The sequence below is a fragment of the Hetaerina americana genome, unplaced genomic scaffold (genome assembly GCF_022747635.1).
Source record: "Hetaerina americana unplaced genomic scaffold, ioHetAmer1.1.p SCAF_11, whole genome shotgun sequence".
Taxonomy (NCBI): Eukaryota; Metazoa; Arthropoda; class Insecta; order Odonata; family Calopterygidae; genus Hetaerina; species Hetaerina americana.
In genome coordinates, this window is record NW_027286181.1 from 19,006,044 (window position 1) to 19,022,119 (window position 16,076).

At 38.3% G+C, this 16,076-nt stretch overlaps 1 protein-coding gene across 1 annotated transcript; it reads right to left on the reverse strand.

The window, feature by feature from the left end:
* Nucleotides 1-6,288: 6,288 nt before the first annotated feature.
* Had1 (beta Hydroxy acid dehydrogenase 1) lies at nt 6,289-9,395 on the reverse strand. Its single transcript, XM_071599245.1, has 6 exons — nt 9,150-9,395; nt 8,866-9,053; nt 8,564-8,772; nt 7,719-7,876; nt 7,221-7,363; nt 6,289-7,103 (listed from the first exon to the last, which is right to left on the reverse strand). The coding sequence occupies exons 1-6, from the start codon at nt 9,185-9,187 to the stop codon at nt 6,892-6,894; spliced, it is 948 nt and encodes a 315-aa protein (XP_071455346.1). The 5' UTR covers nt 9,188-9,395; the 3' UTR covers nt 6,289-6,891.
* Nucleotides 9,396-16,076: the final 6,681 nt, after the last annotated feature.

A 16,076-nucleotide genomic window follows, 5' to 3' on the forward strand; every position in this document is an offset into this window, starting at 1 on the left:
TTAGTTTATTTGGTATCTTGCGATATCCCCTGGCATCTTCCATGTGTACATCGTCTTTCGTCGATGTTGTAAGAAGACGGTGTCAGCTAATACCATATTCTTCTCATTGCAGAACTCGACTAGTCTTTCTCCTTTGACGTTCCGTTTTCCCAGCCCGAAATTTCCGACGCTTCGACCTTCCTTCCCCTCTCCGACTACGTTCGTCTCCCATTGTGATGAGATTTTCTTTCCCCTTCACCTGTCCGGGGACTTCCTCCATTTGCTCGTATACTTCTATTTCTTCTTAAGCATGGCCAACTCTTTCCAGCTTCACCACCAGAATTCTCTCGTCGTACGGCAATATTGCCTTCGTGTAATCTTCTGCCCCATTCTTTCTTCGGTATGATGCCAACGCCTGCGATTCTCCGGTCGTCGTAGTAGTATTTAGGGGAGGCGACCGACAGCTGAGGTCATTTGCGCCATAGGGGATGTATAGAAAAGGGTGGAGAGAAACCCGGCGTCAGCATTAGATAATTTTACGAAAGGCGCCAAGGGGTCCGCAGTGAAACGTCCCATCCGACGGACGGCGTACTCACTCGAAGTGCCCTTCACAAAGCACCTCACGTAGGGATCGAGATACCACTGAAAAATATTCAACACCGCCGGGATTTGAACCCGGGCCCTCTGGTCGGGAAGCCAGTACATTAGCCCCCGCACCATCTCGATCCCCCCTCCGATCGTCTTCCGAGTATATAACTCGATATCCGTAGCTCCAGTGGTCGTCTGCTCCCGTTCATTTGATTTCGCCAACTCCCAAATGTCTTCACCCAGCTATCTTTCTCTATTGAATGACCCATTTCTATCTCGGCGTTCTCCAGCTTTCCGCTCCCCCTTAAGGATCTTAAATTACCGTGGCCATATCCTGCATCTGACTTTCCTGACCGATTAGCCCTACCCAGTAATCCCCATCCGATTGGGGGACTATTTTACCAGGATACCACCATCATATCTTAAATAGGTGGAGCTGCAAAACTCCGCGGTAGTTTCCCGTTGCCTTCCACATCACAGTACTTCGGCCGATTCCGTGAACTTCCACTCAAACGCCCGAAGCTGTAGATGTTGATGCCGGACCGATCTCCTTGATCTGCGCCATTAATACTTTCTTCTGAGAGTCTGTCAGTAGCGAGGTCACTTCGTGTTTCGCACAACAGACAACTTTCACAGCTGGTAAATATTTTCCGACAAAATAGCCAGAAAAATATTCTCCGTGCTATGGTCGCGACTTTGAGTCTCCTGCGCTACCGCTGGTCCACCCCGGTCATTTTTATCATTAGTCAATTGTTCCTCAATATGCCGTGCATTCATTTTTCTTGCCTCCTTTTATTTTTCTTCATGCATGGCAGTTCCGTTGGTTCTCCTTTATGTCAATTACCTTTTCAACTTTTTCCAGTCTTCTCCATATCCCATGAGCGTCCAATCTATGGTTGTCTTCATATCTCGCCTCAATAACTAAATTCATAGCTGCACCATATCCATTCTCCATATCAAAGGTTTCACTGGTATTTCCTTTACAATTTTAAAAATCTCTGCCATTAGCTCTTCTTGTAAAACCCCTACCCATTTCTTCTAATTGTACTTACCTAAGTTTTGTAATATGTTTCTATGCTCCTGAATATAATTAAGTGCTCTTTCTTTTCAAGTATAGCCCACCAACTTTGATTCATTTAGCTTGGCAGTTTCTTCAGAATTTAACCTCATCATTATGGTTATCTTAAAATTGATTCTCATCCCATACCCACTGGTTTGGTAATGAGCTCAGTTATCATGCAGTCCCTTGGTTGACAAAAGCTACATCAGCAGCAATTCCTACTTGGTTAGGCTGTCATCTACTTGCACTCCAAATTGGAGACCCTACCATTTCCTGTGTATATGCGGAATAGCATGGGTGATGATAGAAAACATCTTACTGCACCTAATTTCTTGTTTCCAGCTGTCCTGATTCTTGTGCCAAGACTTGCACTTGTGCCACCTGAAAGCATAGGTTTTTGATAGGGTCAGTATATTCAGACTCTTGTCAGTCTACTGATGTATGAAGCATAGAGTGCCAAGCTACTGGGGGAAGATTCACTACTAGGTAAACCCTCTGAGAAATGTATACTTCATTCAAGAATGTGTGATTTTTGGGCACCCACTCATGCTGGGAAATGACTGGCCTCAATACCATTTTTATGATTTTAATATGCTGTTGGGCTAAATATTAACTGAGCCATCAACTATTATATCTAAGTTTGGGCTGATTTCTGTGGTAATCACTTTCATTTTTATTTTTAAAAAAACCTCATTAGGTTCCAAAATTGAATGATTTTATAACTGGAAGAAGGAAATAAGGGAATGCAATAAAATACAGCATCATACTTATTGTGAATGAAAGTTGGAGGGAAATTCATAAAATCAGTTAGGTTTGCTGATGATCTAGCTCTGGTTTGTCAGTCAGCCAAGGGGTTGCAAGCATTGCTGAATGAGTTGGAAATTCAGTGAGATAGGATAGATACAGGATGAGAATTAATAAATGTAAAACAAAGGTAATGCGATTTTTCAGAAAGAAAAAGGCTAAGCTTAACATTAAAATAGGAGAGCAAAAACTAGTGCAGGTAGAACAGTTTATGTATCTCGGAAGTGTTTTGGACCAACACGGTCAAAATAGTAGGGACGTAAGGAGAAGAATTGCGCTTGGCAAAGAAGCTTTCACAAGGAGGAGGGAGTTGATGACAGGGACGTTGAGTAAGATATTAAGAAAAGACACGTTAAAACTTTGATATTGAGTGTAGTTATGTATGGTGCGGAAATGTGGTCACAAGCAGGAGGATAGACTTAGATTGAAAGCTCTTGAAATATGGGTGTGGAGAAGGTGAAATGGACGGAAAGGAAAACAAATGAAGAAGTACTTGGTATGGTGGGTGAAGAGAGGGGTTGATTTTTACACTCTGAAATAGAATGAATGAATTTATTACAGAAAATAGGAGTAGATTGTAGGGATAGAAGACTTATCTGCATGTCTCAGACTCACGGAGTGGCAGAGATTCAAAATAGGCATTGGTAGGAAGGGGAGCAAGACGGTTGTCCATTGTCACTGGTGCTTTTTAACATATATGTGGAGGAATCAGTTAAAGAGGCATGGGAAGAACTGGAGATGGGAGTGAAAATTGATGACTTTATTAAATCTGCCAGATTTATGAATGATCACACGCCCATGGTAACCAGTTGCAAGCATTGTTTAGCACATTAGAAAATCTGTGGTATGAAAGGAGGATCAATTTAAACCAAGCAAGGGTTTTTCAGCCTCATTGCAAATGTTTTCCATGAATATCTTATGAAAGTCAACATGAAGAGATCCCCATTCTCCCTAGAATCCAGACATGTCCCCATGTGATATTTTACTGGTCCCCAATGTGAAGAAACACCATTGAGGAAAGCATTTTTCATCATCAGAAGCAATGGTGAAGGCTGCAAAGACCATTATCTTCAAAGACTGATGAAAAAGATAGAACAAGTGGTTTGCATCCGATGGGGACTTCTTACAGAACTCCGAATATTTGGAAGATGAGTCAAGGTAAGCAGTATTAATATCATTCCTAATTGAATAGCAATCGCACATATTTTTCTTTGTAGTCTAGCTTTTATGGTAGGTTTTGGATGGACACAGCAAATACAATGATACATTTACTTGCCTATTGTAACGAAACACAACCTGACATTCAAGAGTACAATAAACCCTTCTTCAATTCCACATACTTCCTTTGATTCAACATACCTATCCTATTCCTAACCTTTTCTTACTTCTTACCTTTCACTCACTGCCTAAAGTTCTCCCCTATACATAATCTTTGTTTTCCCAACAATTCTCTTTTCTATCCTCTCATCATTCTTAACACTTTCCTGTTTGTTTTCCTTTCCATCCATTTTACCTTCACACCCTTATACCAACAGACTAATATACATCCATCATCTTGCTTCGACCACCAAGTTTCCAAGCTGCTCAAATCATTATCACAGCTTATTGATCTAAATTTCCCCTAATCTTTCCTCAACATCCCCATTCATTACCTTCCTTGGGAAAGCCTCTTTGCCTAATGCAAATCTTCTTATATCACTGCTATTTTGACCATCTTAGTCCAACACATTTTCAAGAAAAATAAACTGTTCCACCTACTTTAATATTTAACTTAGCCATCCTCTCTTTTGAAAACACATAGCTTTTGTTTTGTTCGCATTTATTATCATTCCTTGCCTAGTGCAAAGACTTCCCAATGCACCCGATATTGCTTATCACCCCTTAGCTATGATAAATTCAAAGAACTGCAGGAGATATCACAATAGTAACTTTCAATGGAGTCATGAACTAATATGCATGAAAATGCAACTATCTCAAAAAGTAAAAATTGAGGGACCCGGATTCGTATCTCAGTCAAGGCAAATGATCTTTACTCTTTAAAAAAGGGAAAGTAATATAGAGGAGGGATAACAACTGGCATTCTGGATGGGATTAAGGGAACTAGAAGTTTGTGATACCTGAGGATGAATCACTGTAATAAGTAGTATGGGTTAAAAATTAAAAATTGGCAATTTTCCACTAAATAAAATTTATTAATGCAACCGGTTTCAATGTTACTACATCATCGTTAGGTTACAGACATCACTCTGAGTCCAGCATTTCTGCTGAAAAGCAAGTAGGGGGAGGGAAGTGGAAAAGAGGGTGGTCCTGCAACGTTTCCCTCTTCACGGACCAGGAGGGAAGGTTCTACGTTGTGGGATCACAGCCCTTCATTGGCAATATTAAAGTGTGAAATATGCCTCCTCTACCCTTCCGCTAACCCTCGCTTGGGCATGCCCCTTGGAACCACAATAGATAAGTGATTCCAAACCCTAAACCACCAGTTTACCCTTTTTGCACTGAACTCCTTTGTGCATTGATGCCATGCGGCCAGTCAATGACCGCGTGGGAAAACCCCCGACTTCACCCGTTTTCTCCACGGCTGTAGGAGTTTGGCGCCACTCCATGGGGCAAACTCCCAACGGGAAATACCCCTCCATCCAGCTACGACGTTCCCTCTGGACTTTGCTCTGTTTACTTAGTCTTCCCGACCCCCTTCCCTTCCCCCACTCTCCTAAGTAGTCGCCCATCCTGCCTTCCACTTTTCCTCCCTCTTCCCCTCTTTTCCAATTCCCTTCCCTTACTTGCTTTTCAGCAAATATACTGGACTCAGAGTGATGACTGTTACCTGACAATGATGTAGTTACATTGAAACTGGTCGCATTAATAAATTTTATTTTGTGGAAAATTGCCATTTTTTAAATTAATTATAATATTCCACCATATCACGCCTGAAACGTCTCTTTTTTTTAAGTAGTGTGGGGTTCAATGATTTTGTCAAATTAGTTAGAGCGTACAGGTACACTAGTGTGTAGTTCCAGGGTTCACCAAAAACCTACCATTAGCCAGCATACTACTATTAATTATCAATATTATTGAGTTCAGGTTAGGTGTGACACTTTTCAATAATTTAATGAATATCACCATTTCAAACAGCACACATTTTTTCATGGTTTTCTCTTGAGGTAGGTATCAAGTCAATTCTGCTACATTATGTATTTACCAGCCCAGTGATTTGATGATACAATTGTGCAGCATGCCAAATTAATAGATATAATCCTTTCAACAGTTTCAGGGTAGATGAAGCAGAAGTTCATCATTATGAGAAAAACAAATTTATACTTTTCCACAAGTGTATTGGTAGCATTCGATGCATTTAAGTTCACAGAACCATCATCAGGTACAAGACATGTACAATAGTGAATACCTCGTATTTATACATGTTCGAAGAAGGGGAAAGAAAGGAATGAGGAGTAAGGTAGGAGAGGACGTACGAGGGGAAAGATGGAAAAATCCAAAGACAACAGAGAAACGGAGAGCTAAAAAAAAGGGGGGGAAAGGATAAGCACTTTTGGTGATTATTGAGATGGTGACAGGTATCTGGTACCCTGGCGGTAGAAGGAGGGAAGCATACAGAAGGGTTAGATGGGATGAGGACATAGAAGGGACAGTTAAATATTATGTATTCACTGTCATGTCTTGTACCTGATGACAGTTCTGTGAACCAAAATGCTTAGTACATTACCAATAAACCAGTGGAAAAGCGCAAATTTATTTTTCCCACTAAGAAAAATACAGTTCAAAGTTATTTATGAGGACACTAGGGAAAAATGTAGTACTATTAAAATAATCCTGGGATCAACATTTAAATGCAGATATTTTCTGTAAACCTTTTATTTCCTGACGAAGTTTGTCATATAACAGGCCCAGATGCTGAGTACCAAGAGCAGAATTTGTAATTCTTATGTTATACATGATGAAAATCATAACAGCTACTTGTATTGTACCAGAAATAACTGTCATTTGCTGAATAGTTAAAAAGATAGTGCTTAACACCATTAATATCAGCATACATATATTTTTAGAGAGGGGGGAGATATGGGAGCTTAGAGAGATTTGGTATGAAACCATAAGACCTTTGTATTTTAAATACACCATTAGAATTGGGAAAAAAGACCCAAAAGAGAATAGTAAAAATGATCTTATAGTCAGACTCATTCCAAGAGACAGCATGTGAAACATTTAATGAAGGTAGGCCAAATAGATCTGACCAAATTTACCATGAAGTTTCTTTTAATATGACCACCCCAAGATACTGAACAGTGGGCAAGAGACAAGCCTTTAAAATTAAGAGGAAAACACATTTTAAGGAAAAACTAATACATTTTTAACGCACTTTTTGGCATTTTTGTACATGTGATAAGACTTCACCATCCTTTAAAATCTTCAAGACAAGTTTTTAAGGGATGCCAATGACATTTTTACTCCTTCATTTCCTTCTTTAACTTTGCTAGAGCCGTCAGGCATTTGTCTCTCCAAGCTCGGCGTTCTTGAAGTTTATCTACTGGCACCATCTCACATAGCTGTTCATCGACAACATTCACCTGTTCTCCGACCATTTTTGGATTTGGTCCCATGGTTTCACTGACAGCATAAATGGTATTGGCATAACGTTCGCAGTAATTTTTCATCCCTGAAGAAAGAGGTATATCTCATTAACATATTCACATGTTGAAATTCAGTCAAACTCAACAATTGATTAATGATGAACAATGATGTGAAGATATTTTTCTTCTTTTGGACTACTCACCTTCAGCATTAAGATGGGCCACCTCTAATGGGCCTAGGAATGCATATCTCATCCCTAAACCTTCAGACATCACTTTGTCAATGTCCTTGACATCAAGGATACCATCAGCTACTAATCTCCACACTTCATTCAGAATGGCGTATCTAAAAATAAAAACACATTGTCTCTCACAGTAATACGATTACATTCAGAATTATTATATTATGCACATTATTTAGAAATAACATAATCCTGTAGTTTTTTGTCTTTGTTCATCAAAAAGTACAAACTGCATTACATTTACAATTATGGATCAAGAAATTTTAGGTCCATTTTATGAAAAAATATTCTCCTTTTCTCCCAAATATTTCATGAGTCAACTGTAGCAATTTATTTCTCCCAAGAATTAAAGATGCCTGATATATGCAATAGTTAGTACTTCATGACATTCCAAACTAGCACAAAGGGAATGGAATCTGATATTGGTGCATGCAAAATTTGAAAAAAAATTATACTAACTGGATTCGATTTAATGCAAAACCCTCAATTTCCTTAGTGAGGGTGACAGGTGCTTGACCTATTTCTTCCATGATTGCTCTTGTTCTTGTGACCACGGAAGGCTCAGTCCACGGAGCAGGTACAATTTCTACCAGTGGTACGTAATATGGTGGGTTCACCTGGGAAAAAAAATATACTGTGTCATGCATGTGCTTTCAGTATGTATTTAGTGCTCTCTTTCGACGGCTACCATTTATTTCACTCGCAACTGACTTTATGCTTGATTTGATACATGCTTTTAAGTAATACTTCATCTTAGGCACACAAATCACCGACTTGATGGACTTGAAAATTTCACTTAGAAGAGGACGCCAAATTATGAGATACCATAAAAAAGCACAATAATTAAACCCAAATGTTGTTTTGATAGGTGATATTAGAGCTCACTGAAAATATTCCAATGTTTAATTAATATAAGAAATATACACATGCATATGTGTATATATATTAAAATTAAAATCAGACTATTGATTTAAAAAACCATATAGTTGCGGTTCGAATCCAAAGATTTCCCTTAACATATAGTAACTCATTTCTTTTGGTTTGCCCACCTTCGCACTTTGGTCAACAAATATTTTAGCGATGATATGCGAACTAGATGAGGGCGGAAGAGTTTTATAGTTTTTGGGAACTCAATACCTGATTTCATTTGGTTGTTTCTTGACTTCTTACTTCCTCAAAGACACCTTTTTGTTTCATTACCGTGGTAATAAATTGCGACAAGTACTTCACGGTAAAGGATTGAATCGTGAGTTTTAACATGTGAAACTTCTGCCATCTATAAGTATCCAAGCTCCAAAACTCACCGGGTGTGAAACGATTATCTGCTTCTTGTGATTAAGATGATCCGAAAATTGGGATGGCATAAAAGTGCTGGTTGAGCTGGAGAGTATTGTATCGTCTGTGACGAATTCATCTGCTTCTTGAAAAACTTTCCGTTTCAACGATAAGTTTTCAGGCACACACTCCTGAACAAACTTGGCTCCCTTAAGGCACATTTCAAGGCTTGTCTCACCTTTGGAAAGAAATAAGATTACATGATTGTGACTCTTATTAAACCGAGTTTCGAGGTAAAAATTGACTACCGGCCATTGTTACATTTTGATACCTTTGATGCAGGCAAACTGTTGGGCTGCATTTAGTTTCCCTCTCAGCATTTTTGTTTTTTCCAAAGTTTTCAGCTGCCGATTTACATCTTGGAGAGCATTATCAATTTGATTTTTGTCAATATCATATATAACAACTTCATAACCAACACTTGCGAAGAGCATTGACCAACTTCGCCCAATCAGTCCACTAATTTCAATCATGAAAGAATAATGAAGAACTTTGACTTAAACGCTCACAAAGTTTATGGTAACATCATACATCTTTTGTTGTCATTCTCATTACCTGCCAATGATTCCAATCTTCCCTTTGCGGTTAGCCATTTTCTGGTATCAGAATCTCAGAATGCCACGACTCCCGTGTAAGGAACGCTCAAGGTAAAAGAGAACAAGAAGCGATCTCTCCTGCACGCCAATGAATCTCTTTCCTTATCTGACTCTCGTTTTGCTCTCGTTAACATTTCCATTCATCAGCGACCGGCTTTTACTAGGAGCACTGGAGGTCATTTATCAATCCCCATTATCTATATTTGATTAATCGTATTTATCCTCAGCCTACTCCGCTTCTTAAATTAGATATTAAGGCTGTCATTATTGTCAGTTTTAATAATGACGAATTTTAGTGTTGAATTTACTTCCGCCTGTATTGTATGTCCGTAGTGACGCAAATCGTGCCGCTTTAAAAATGCATAACGGAAAAGCGCGCAAGGTGGATGTGATTTAAAGTAGCTTTAGCAAAGGAATGTATGTGAACAAGATGTTGTCACATATGTACAGAGCTAAATGATCTTCTAAACAGTCTGAAGTTGTGTAAAATAATATAAATTTAATTGGCAGCTCAATATTCTCCCATGTGCACGCAGTAACAGAGGAGCAGGAAGGAAACGAACGGGTTCAAAGATCATGTGGTGGACCGTAAATGATATATATACCACGCATAACCCATGTCGAACACGATATATCATTTTTATCACAATTTTTAATGTGTGGGCCCATTGAGTGAAGATGGAAAAGAGATTATATTTCTACAAACATGCTGTTTGTGTGTGACATGAAGGATTGACGTGATCAAACCGACCATGGATGTATTTAAAGAACACCGACCTAAAAAGTTTTAACTCAGGGTAGTAATCGAAGGTGCCATGCCGCGCAATGCCTTCCCGGCGAGCTTGGTTTGTTTGTCTTGGCAAATGGCCAAACACATTAAAAACCTATGCTGTCAACATTTGTCCATCACTTGGAAAAGTGCACATTTGTCCAACGGTGCAATTCACATTTTTCATTTAACCTATTATGGCAAATGTATATCGTTCGAAGCTTTTTGCGGTGTTGATTCTCTTTATTTTTCCTGCTTCTCACCATGATGGCTCGATGAAGTAATACAGCATTCGCTGGCCTTCTAGCTAGTACTAGTGTCTTGTCGGGAGTAGACCTTTGTCGGACCAAGGTCGCAAACGTTATCATACCAAAGCCGACGAACGTGGCGGGAAAGGGAGGAGATAAGTGGAAAATGGTCCCAGTGAAACATTTCAAATTTTCTTCAAGATCACTTGTGTATCTGATTGTATTTGATAAATCCATATTTTGTCATAGTCAATATTTTTTTGTCACTCTACGAATATGTCCTCCATTTTTACCACGAAAATTCCTCAGGTGTCTGATTGCTGTTCAAATATTTTTGACTTTTTTCGGTAACTCCGAACTTATTTCTCTCTTCTGTTCTGTTAGTTTCCATTTTCCCTCTTCTACGCTCTGCTCAACTTCCTTGCATCCTCCTTCCTTCGCCCTCCCACTCGCGTTCATCCGTATACTATATTTGTACCATACACATTGTGGGCATAACAAGGATACGTTTATGCTTGCACAAATTCAATTAGTATGAAGAATTCCATCTAGTCAAGTATACTGTGGAGCCCAATCTAAGTTATAATCTCTAGTTCCCGTAGATTGGAGGCTTTCGAGATGTGGGTGTGGAGATGGATGGAAAAGGTGAAGTGGACAGAAAGAAAAACAGACGAAGAAGTGCTAGGCATGGTCGGAGTGAAGAGGAGATTGTTGGGAGAAACCCATCAATGGCAGGAAAAATAGATGCACAGCAAAGTGATTGACAATGAGCTGTTGAAGATTTTGACAGAGGAGAGAACGTTAGGCACACGAAGAAGGGGTAGGAATAGGATGGGCGGGTTGGATGGAACGATATCGTAAAAATTGTAGCGAGACGCTAAAGAACAAGAAAGTTTACATACAACATAACGATGAAATATGTATATTCTCTCACACTGCAAGCGTTGTTCCGAGTATTCGCCCACTACCGCTGCAATTGCTTGGGGATGTATCAATTAAAAACGAGGGGTCGGAATTCTGAACGAGGGTGGTCCATGATAGAACGAGGAGGCTGAATTCTACGCAATTCGTGTGCAATCGCTGACCGTCTTCTCTGGAGCGACATTATTTTGCCAATTGAAAATATTATGACAAGACTTAAGTATTTTTTTTCAAGCTAAAGTCGAAATAATAGTTGACAGCAGAATTGATAACAGTTAATAATCTGAGCTATTGATTTCTGAAGTGTCAACAGAGGGGACATCACATTCAATCTTTGGCTTGTATTTTTTCTCTTCTCCGCACTCGTTTCAACATTTATTGTGCGAGTAAAAATCTTTTGACGTTTGTTATTTGCCCTGAGAGACTATAACCAATTATAACACAATGTAGATATTTTTCATTCTCCATTTTGAAATTCATGAATATCATAAGTCATGGTTCATCTAATTGATCTCATTTAGTGTGAAGTTTTTTAAATATGTAACTTGTTTTTTTCAATGTGTTTTTAAACAGAATTGTACACGAAAGTGTGGTGAAATTTATATTGCTATTGTTCTATTTTTAAATTAATTTTTTACTGCTATTTTTCCCTTTGCAGGTAATCATGACTACCTTGTATTACTTATTATTCCTAGTATTGGGAATGTGTGTCTAAATTCATTTTTTGTTATGGAATATACAGGAACCACTCGTAGGGGACGAGAAATAACCCACCAGTTACGGTATAGGTGCCCACACTGTCTTAGTGGTTATTATATACATTGCATGCCAAATTTATCAACGAGCTTTCTTCTTTAGACTAAGATAGATATTTCTTTCTAATCAGCCATAATAACACACCCCTGTTCGTGTAATGATAGCCTATGATCATAGTAACTGATCGCTATTATTTTCCATGCCTTCTCAAAAGCTGGGTTTGCAGGAGGTAACCCTGGAAACAATCATTCCATTGTACTTGGATATCACGTGACAGTTGATAAGTATTCCATTGGATAAATCCGTATCAACCGTTTAACGTAAGCGGTAAGTATCGTAAGATATATTGACATGATTGTGAATATATGTCATGAATATGAATGAGAGTTTTATCAGAATATCCCAGGAAACGTGAGCGAGTCGGTAAATGTATAAAAAAGAACTGAAATAAACTATTTTGTGTATCATAAGAAACGTAAGATATTTTAAAAAACTTTATCGACTTAAGTCCACCGCCGTGGATTAAAATAAAAAAAAGCAGTTCACGTCATAATAATGTACTTTCCATCAATCTAAAAACACACAGTTAATTGTGTGTACATGCGAAAATTGAATCTAACATTTGGATAGCGATTAGAGCAGTGGGGTGTGTTTCGTTAAAATATACAAACGCTATCACGAAAAAAACATTTATTTGCTTCTATTCACAAAAATGGAGAATTAATTAAGAATCAAAATGAAAAATTCTCGCCAGAATTGTGAAAAAAGAGAAATCCGGAAATGAATAGCGGTAGCCCCTCTCTCGCGCGGTTCTAATTACTATTCAGATTCACTCTGATCGTCTGGACGACGATCATAGTGCATCGCAATAAGGATGGAGCGTCAGACTTCTTGCCGTAACCCTATTTAAGTCGCCCTCTTGAATTTTATTTTATTCCCTCAACCTTCGAACCTCCTGCCCCCCTCTACCATAGTTTTCAATGCCTTATTCCCTCCCCTTTCCTTCGCTTGACATAATCAGACGTGGGCGTGGAGCCAGCAGATCGGAGATTTTGCTTGCTACATTGATGTGGCTTTTGACTTCAAATCGGGTTCAATGTTTTCGTGGCGCACAAGTCTCGTGTTTAGTTTTGAAGAGTAAACCATTGCAAGTTTTCCTGCTTCATTTATAAACTAGTAACATTGTCCACAGGGAGCGGTTTTTTCGAAATGTTTACTTTTGTGTACCTCATTCTTGGTAATTGGGCTGAAATAGTTTAGATTTTCGCATGATTCCTGTCTATTCTTTCAAAGATTTAATTGAACATGAATGGAGAATTGTATTTTGGATCCTGTGAGTTGTTTCAATCGAGGGGCTTGTGTTTAAAAGGAAGATCAAACCAGCTGTGAAGTGGGATAATTTTTCGTGGCAAATGTTGACACAAGTATGTAAGACCAAATTAGGCGATTACAATTATTGAAAGAATTTTTTTAAGCTTCCTTTCAGCTCTAACATATTTTATTGGGTTAATTTGCAATTTTGAATGAATGATTTTAGTGCTGACTAGCATGATTCTTTTATTTACTATAATGTAACTCTAAACATCTACCTTTACACAGAGTTGGGAACTCAAGAGCTGTTTTAGGAACTCATCCGCTCTTGGAATGTATGGCGATGTATTTCTTTGACTGAGTTTACGTTGTGAAATTGCTGCTGTCATATGCCAACACATTTACTTGAGATGCGTCACCTATTGTATCGGTCACTATTTTTACTGTCAATTGCTCTTTCTTATGATCTAAAGCTCTATTATGCTTTAAAAACCCTTAGGATAAATCATTTCTTGTTAGATAGGCAAGATAACATGCAACTGAGCATCCATACACATACATATGTATACAGCGTAGAGGGAACAACACACAGGTGCATTCAAATCAGTAAAAGAGTTGATAAATTTACCTAAACTCTTATTTCAGCCATAATATTATTTAGGATGAGTTTCCAATTGAAGTTTCTATACAATGCTTGTTTCCTGTAGCCCAAGTGAATGTTTCCCAAAAGTCAAGAACACGAGTGTATATATATGTATTTACGTTTTAGTGATGTAGTCATTGAAGTGAAATATTCTGAATATATCACTTAGTGGGACCATTTCTACAGGTCAGTGACGAATCAGTAGACTTAGCATGTATTTCAAGTGGGCTACATGCCCTTCTGTTGTTGCAATAACGTTTCTGATAAAATTGTTTAGTCCGTTGATCAGAACATTATCCTGGGGAACTCCTGCTCAACTCTGCTTGCTGAAGCTCTTTTATAGTGATTTAAAACATGACCAAATAAGCAATCACTTAGCAACGTTTCAATGTCTTTAAAATATTTAAATAATTAAATACAAATTTTTGACTTGTCTTGATGACTAAAATATTTATAATGTGATTGAAACAAGCATATATTCTTGACTACTTATAGTTAATAACTTTCTGATTGTCATCAAAAATGGCTGCACTCTTACCTACCTCTTCCCTGTTCATTCAACATTCTCTCTTTCACATTATAACTTATTTCCTGCCAAAACATTTTTCTCTTGGCTCACCTTAACTCCGTCAATTTTCTCCTCTACATATTCAGCTTATTCATTCCTTCCAATTATATTAAAGCAGTGAAATAAGTGAAAAATCATTTTGAACAATCAAAATAAATCCAAAAAATAATTGGAAATTCTGTGTTAGTACCAAAAGATTGCATGCCTGAATTAAAACCATTCAATGGATACATCATTCAAATTTAACGCCAAAGACGGGGAAAATAAATCTAATGTTGCTATCACTGTGTTAGGTGGGAACATGGAAGGAAGTGGTAGTAACTCGGCTGCCAAGCAGAGTGTATGAAATTCATTTTCTCCCTTGGCCATTTTGCGACTTTAAGATTAAGAAATATAATTTAAAAAAACCATGAACATAGTATTCAAGTCAGTTTGGTAGGTGATGGTAGAGTTCACTCAGTACTAAGCCTGAGGGCGTGTGAAATTCACGCATCAGGGTAGGGGGGCCAGTTCCTTTCCCTGAGCCAGTTATGGTTTCCCAGGAAGATCTGGTACCTGAAAAATCACAAAGCTTGGGTGGAGTTGTAGGTGCCCAGAGACTTGCCCAAGGATCGAACCCAGAGCCCTCCGGTCAATAGTCTAACGCTCTACCCCCTGGACTACTGCGACCCACAAGAATTATAATATATGGTAATTAGTATTATCAGAAACTAAATGATACACAATGCTAATAAGTCACTTATTGCCTAATGGCTGGCGGTATAACCTCCTCAAGGTAACTTGAGGAGGATGAAGTTGGTAGATATAAAAATCAAGCCTTAGTAATCAAGACTGGGTAACAAACCCAGAGGTTGGTTTTGATAAGAGAGAACTTGAGTTCCAATACTTACATAAAGTCAAAGTAGTGAGTGAAATTCATACAATTAGGTTGGACAACCCAATTTATTTCCTTGCAACTCCTGTAGTATCCTGAAAATCACACTTCTTGTGCTTGATAAGACTTAAGTATGCTATCTTGGATTTGAATGCTGGATACTCCGGTCCACTTCATATAGGCCACCACAACTCCCTCTTTCATACCCTTATCTCAACATCCTCTAAAAGTTCTCATTTTTCATAATGAAGGTTGAATCAAAATGGCTGTATTTCACCAGTATCACTAAGCACAGTACTAGACCTGAAGGCTGGTGTTAATGGGCAAGGATGGAGCTAAATTCAATCTAAGGTGAATAAATTTTGCATAGAGGGTAAAGGAGGTCCTGTTCCATGTCGTGTGCCGCCATTTGGTTCCCTTACAATTGTGGTAACTAGGAAATTACTTCACTGAGGAGTTGAGATGGGCTTATCTAAGTGCATCATGTATATTTCAAACCAAAACTGCCCAGTGAGTAGTTCATCATTTTTCCTACTAGATAATTAAAAAAGTTTCTTCAAGCATGTAAATATTCATCTAGGTTAAAGAAATACCAGTCCTCTATTCTATTATAATGTTGTCCTGCTGTATTCCAACCCTCTGGACTGTATACTATTTTTATTTGCCTATATTTTCAATTACAAAAAATGGATATTATATGCAAGGTACTTCAGTGTAAAGCTTAATGTGATTTTTATTAATAATAGTGTATTTTCTCAGTGATAAAATTTTGATGTCATGTACAAGCATACAAAAA